Below are 5,011 nucleotides of genomic sequence, written 5' to 3'. Positions count from 1 at the left end.
TTAATCCCGAGTAAACTTGTAAATTAACCATGCACACATTCGAAACAAATTTGAAATGATTCGCGCCCGACTGGGTATGTAGAACGTACAGAACAGTACTACCAATGAACAGATTGTTCCACTATTGCACATTCAAGCATTCAGCTATAAGGAAGCCAAAAGGCAACAACAAGAAGACTAAGGAATTCAATGAGATGCTTAGTGCGCAGTACCCATGCCACACAAAAAAACTAGCACCTTGCTTATATGTACCCGCTACTTCAACAACTGCGCTACTCTGATGGACCAAGGTTTTTGTCTGAACTACATCGGCATATCACGGTCAGTTACTATAACTTAGTAAGTCAGAATTTTTGCACAAAAAAAATGATCTGTGGAAAGCATTTGTCTAGCACATTCAGCACTGATGCCACCAGTTGAGGAGATCATCGTATTTTATAAGCCGTGTTCGACCTAGTATCAGATGCAACATCAGGCTATGAAACTTTAGCATTTTCTCTTGATAGAATTTCCCCTTCAGCATGTCTCAGAGTCTCCTGGAAAGCTTGCAGGGAACTGGATGCGAAGCTCTCAAGGGCTTGAAGAACCCGCCTCAGACTTACTTGCAGACTGTCTGCTTCAAAGAAGTGCGCCTGGTATGTTTGTACCGTTGGGAGGAGGTTTTGCCGGCCTGGTACTAGTGCCAGCTTTCTGTTAAGTGTATCTGCCTCCTTGTTTATCTCTACGGACTTCCTTGCCAGAATCTTGTTCAACTTTTCTCTTTCCCGGGTCATCATGATCTGCTCGCTCTGCTCAACGTTCTTGTACTCACACAGGTTGCGTACACTGGAAACAAGAGCTTGCATAGCGGTAACCACTTCCTTCTCCGAAATCCGATCCATAGCTTGAGACCAACTGCTGCAGATGGTAAAGACAAGTGGTGCATCCACTCTTCCAGGAGAACAAGGACGAGCGCCATCAGGTGTCTCTTCCTGGCGATAGTTGAGACAAAGTGCTAGCCATCCATTCAGTGCCTTGACAAAGCTCCTTTGCGCATTCACCCAAGAGGAGAAGTTGACAATGCATTTAACCAAGTCTACTTCAAGCTCCATTGCCAAATCTCGACTGATTCCACCTGAGATGTCTGAATCCAAATTTTTGGCCAGGGATATTGCTTCACACTGTATCTGGAAGCACTCTAGTTTTTCTTGCCACATCTTCACAAACCTAAAAAAGAGCACCGTCATCAGCCTTTTTATGCAAGATAGTTTTCAGGGGATATGAAAGGTAAGATTACTAAGAATGAAACTGAAAATATTCAAGGAAGCTCATTCATCTATAATTAAGGCATATAAGGATCTTGATCATTCAATAAGCCTTTTAGAAATAAATGAGCAGTGGAGTATAAAAACATCACGAGGTAGAAAATGCAGGACCATTAAGTTAGGTTCTACAACATGTATCGATTTCCTGACAGCTACTTTGGAACTTGATAACCTACTGAACAAACAATGCTACCTACATGTTAGTATGTCACTGCAGGAAAACAGAGCTTACCCTTGGATTAAGGCCTTAATTTGTGGACACAGTTCCTCATCCCTTACTCTGTCTATCTTTTTTGTAACCTTAGCAATGACTCGCACTGCTATTCCTATTTTTGTGGACAGCTTCCTGACCAATTTTTGAGTCTCCTCAATCTTGTGAGCTTCAACACCCTTTTGATCCAAAAACTTCAGCCGCTTCGAGTTCTTGGCAAGCAGGAGGCGCATTTTCTCTTCAGACTGGAAGAAGAAAAGATATTACAAAGGTAATAAAATATAGGATAGAATATACCATGGCGTGAACATGTAAGGAATATTATCTCCTCAATTACAATAATAACACACATCCCACATTTTTATAACTAGTTCTACACAAGAGAGTTCCATCCTAAAATGGACATGTATTTGCCAAGAAGCTAGTCTAACTGAAATATAATCATATTTCGCATCAGGGAACTTAAATGAAACCAACATCATTACAAAAACACACCTAAACAGGACATTTAAACAACTGATTAGATCTCTTGAAATATGACAAGTAAACATAAATCTTCCAAATCTGTTTTTTTACTTTTTAGGTAGCCAGAAAGGAGTTATTTTAATAAAATTAAGCCCTTCTAAGTTCTAAGTACTAATCAAGCAGCACACGTGGCCCTGCATTGATCACAGCCTTTTCTTATTCTGCATAGCCTCCTAATGACATGCTAGGACTAACATTTTTCTTTCCTAGCTGGTGGCACCAGCTTATGGATGTTGTTGTTGCGCAAACTTGTGATTATATAAATAATGGCATCATCGTACATATCAATTAACTTGATAAAATATTCGAACATGGGATAATTACTAAGTTAGTCATATATCATTGCAGCACAGAGTAAATTCAGGCATTAGGATAAACATTTTATCCTAATGCCATGCTAGGATCGACATTTTATCTTTCTGTAGCTGGCATTATAAAATGGACAGCATGCTCTCAGCTAAGACCTGTAGGTTTGTAACCAGTTGTTTCAAACTTACAACAGGATTCTAGCAAGAGATTTGCATCCTTCATACTAATCAATTAACTTGATAGAGTATTGGAACAAGAGATAGTTCTAAGTTAGTCACGTATCATTACAGCACAGAGTAAATTCAGACATTACTTAACGAAAACCAAACTGAATATTTCACATTGTAAATACATACCTTAACCTCGTTGTATAATTTCTTCTCCCAGATATAGAGTCTCTGCAGGGTCAAAGATAAGCTCCTCCCACCCGTCAGCTTCTCCCTTCCTCCGACATCCAACTCTTCGCCTCTGTACCCTGAATCCGGCAACGCAGTCGACGACACCATCCCAGACGAAACTGTTTTGAAACACCAATAAATCGATCAGTGACACCAAGCAACTGGAATGTATGCCAGTTCCTTCAGGAACAAATAGCTGACCGCAAAAAAATTAATGTACATACGGAGCAGTAAGCAATTCAGAATATATGCAAGTCCGTGAAACTAGTACAGGTAGCTCACCGTGGTACACTGAGCTCCGGCGATTATGGTGCTGGTAATTGCGTTTCTCGACCTCCAGTACTGGCGCGAGCGCCCAGACCGCTTCGGCCGCTCGGACGAACTGCGCCTTGATCTCGCCGGCAACGTCCGCGCTCCCAGAAGACTTCCGGTGCGCCGGCGGCACGGGAGGCACTGCATTAGGCTGCGCCGGCGCCTGGTGTCGCGCCGTGCCGCCCCCGGCGACCACCCCCTTATCGGCAACGCAGCTCTCCTCTTCGCTGCGCCGGCCGGTCTCGTGAAGGGCGCGCTCGCTGGAGACCTCCTTGACGACGACGGCGTCGTCGTCCTCGTCCTCGAGGTCCGGGATGCCCTCCTCCTCCCGCACGTCCCGCGAGCACCGGCTGGACGTGTACGGCGTGGCGGTCCCCGTGGCGCCGGCGCCGGCGGCGTGGTCGTAGCAGTAGTTGTCGTGGACGTCGTAGCCGTGGAAGACGTTGAAGAAGTCCCAGGAGCTGGCCCTGGGCGGCGACGGCGTGGGCTCGGCCGCCGCCCTGCCTGACGCCGCCACGGGCTCGCCCCTGTATGCGTAGTACCGCGCCGGCTCGACGGAGCCGAACTCGTAGACGCGTGCCGACGGGGCCTCGGGGTGCTGGACGGCGACGGAGGCCGGGGGCGGGCGGCTCCGCGCGTAGTGGAGCTGGAGGGAGCCCTGCACGGGCGGGTACGGGTAGCCGTACGGAGGATGGTCGGGCGCGTAGGCGTAGCCGTAGCCGTAATGCGGGAACGGGTGCGGGTACGGGTTGTGGTGGTGGTGGGAGTGGTGGCTGGCGGCGAGGTGGTGGGTCGGGGAGGAGGAGACGGAGCCGGAGTCGGACCCGGAGGTGGAGGACGCGAAGTCGATGTGCGACGAGGAGTGCGGGGGCGAGGAGGGCTTGTGGTCCGCTGGCGGCGGCGGAGGGTCGTCGACGGTTTTGGGCGCGGCGACGGGGAGCGTGAGCACCGGCTGGTTGGAGGCGAGGAGGAGGAGGTGGAGGGAGGATGAGACGGAGGCGAGGGAGGCGGCGAGTTGGGCGTGCGCGGCGGCGAGCGCGTCGCGGCGGCGCGCGGCGTGCGCGAGCAGGTCGGCGCGGCCGCGGCAGAGCGCGACGGCCTCCTGGTCGTCGAGCCGGGAGCCCATGCAGCCAATGGCGTCGAGCTTGGACCCGTTGCAGCCCATCGGTCGGCGCCGGCTCGCCGCTGGTGAGTAATCAGGAAAATGATCCGGGTGTTCCCGCTGGGTGGCTGGCCGGGCTTATAACTGGGCGCGCCGTCCCGCCATGATGGGGTAGTGGAGTGGAGCGGAGGTGGGGGAGGAAGGAATCTGGCGTGGATGTTTAGCGTGTGGGAAGTTTGTTTGCACTCGTCTCGACTGGCTCTTGCTTTTCTTTCTTTCCGGGGTTGATGTGGCAGGGGCAGGAGGCTGGCTGTTTTCTTTCTTGCGGTGGGGGACAGAAACGCAGCGACGAGACGGTCTCTCCTATCGATCAATCGATCATCCCCAGTGGCAGTGTGGGGAATGTGACGGGAAACGGAGGGGGACCGGGAGAGGGCAAAACGAGGCCATCATCTCGGGTTTACTTGCTTTGTTTGTTTCCCTTTGGAGGCGAGGGGGAAGACTGCGGGCAGGGAGGCGGTGCAGAGAGGGAGTACTCTTCTGGAGTTGCGCGCAGACTTTGGTTCGGTAGGCGAGGCAGGCAATGACGCCTGTCTTCATCATGAGGGCGGACGGTACGGCCTTGACCGGTCTCCATCACCGGATCAACACCAACTGCGACGCGCTAGCCCTGCTCTGTTCCGCTGTGCTCTGCCACGCCTTGCCCAGAGTGAAAATGGATCAACTTAAACCATTTTCTGAAAATGCAACATAAAATAAATCAATTTTGATTTTTTTTCTTCAGAAACTGACCTTTTGCATGGCGTCGTCCTCACAGTGCCATGGTCACATTGCACAAAGCAATGACCTA

At 50.3% G+C, this 5,011-nt stretch overlaps 1 protein-coding gene across 1 annotated transcript; it reads right to left on the bottom strand.

Moving 5' to 3' along the window:
- Positions 1 to 260: 260 nt before the first annotated feature.
- Positions 261 to 4,224, bottom strand: LOC124690511 (protein ROLLING AND ERECT LEAF 2-like). The gene is made up of 4 exons (XM_047223889.1): positions 3,030 to 4,224; positions 2,706 to 2,866; positions 1,537 to 1,760; positions 261 to 1,206 (listed from the first exon to the last, which is right to left on the bottom strand). Exons 1-4 carry the CDS (start codon positions 4,222 to 4,224, stop codon positions 477 to 479), a joined length of 2,310 nt encoding a protein of 769 aa, XP_047079845.1. The 3' UTR covers positions 261 to 476.
- Positions 4,225 to 5,011: the final 787 nt, after the last annotated feature.

The sequence above is a fragment of the Lolium rigidum genome, chromosome 2 (assembly GCF_022539505.1).
Source record: "Lolium rigidum isolate FL_2022 chromosome 2, APGP_CSIRO_Lrig_0.1, whole genome shotgun sequence".
Taxonomy (NCBI): Eukaryota; Viridiplantae; Streptophyta; class Magnoliopsida; order Poales; family Poaceae; genus Lolium; species Lolium rigidum.
This window is presented reverse-complemented; position numbering and strand designations above follow the sequence as displayed.

What these genes read in the sequence shown, in the direction of transcription:
- LOC124690511 (XM_047223889.1), bottom strand. Translation starts at nt 4,224, where the DNA reads ATGGGCTGCAACGGGTCCAAGCTCGACGCCATTGGCTGCATGGGCTCC. An exon ending in CCGGAGCTCAGTGTACCACG is followed by an intron (nt 2,867 to 3,029) that starts GTGAGCTACCTG and finishes GTTTCAAAACAG; the next exon opens with TTTCGTCTGGGATGGTGTCG. An exon ending in AATTATACAACGAGGTTAAG is followed by an intron (nt 1,761 to 2,705) that starts GTATGTATTTAC and finishes TTCTTCTTCCAG; the next exon opens with TCTGAAGAGAAAATGCGCCT.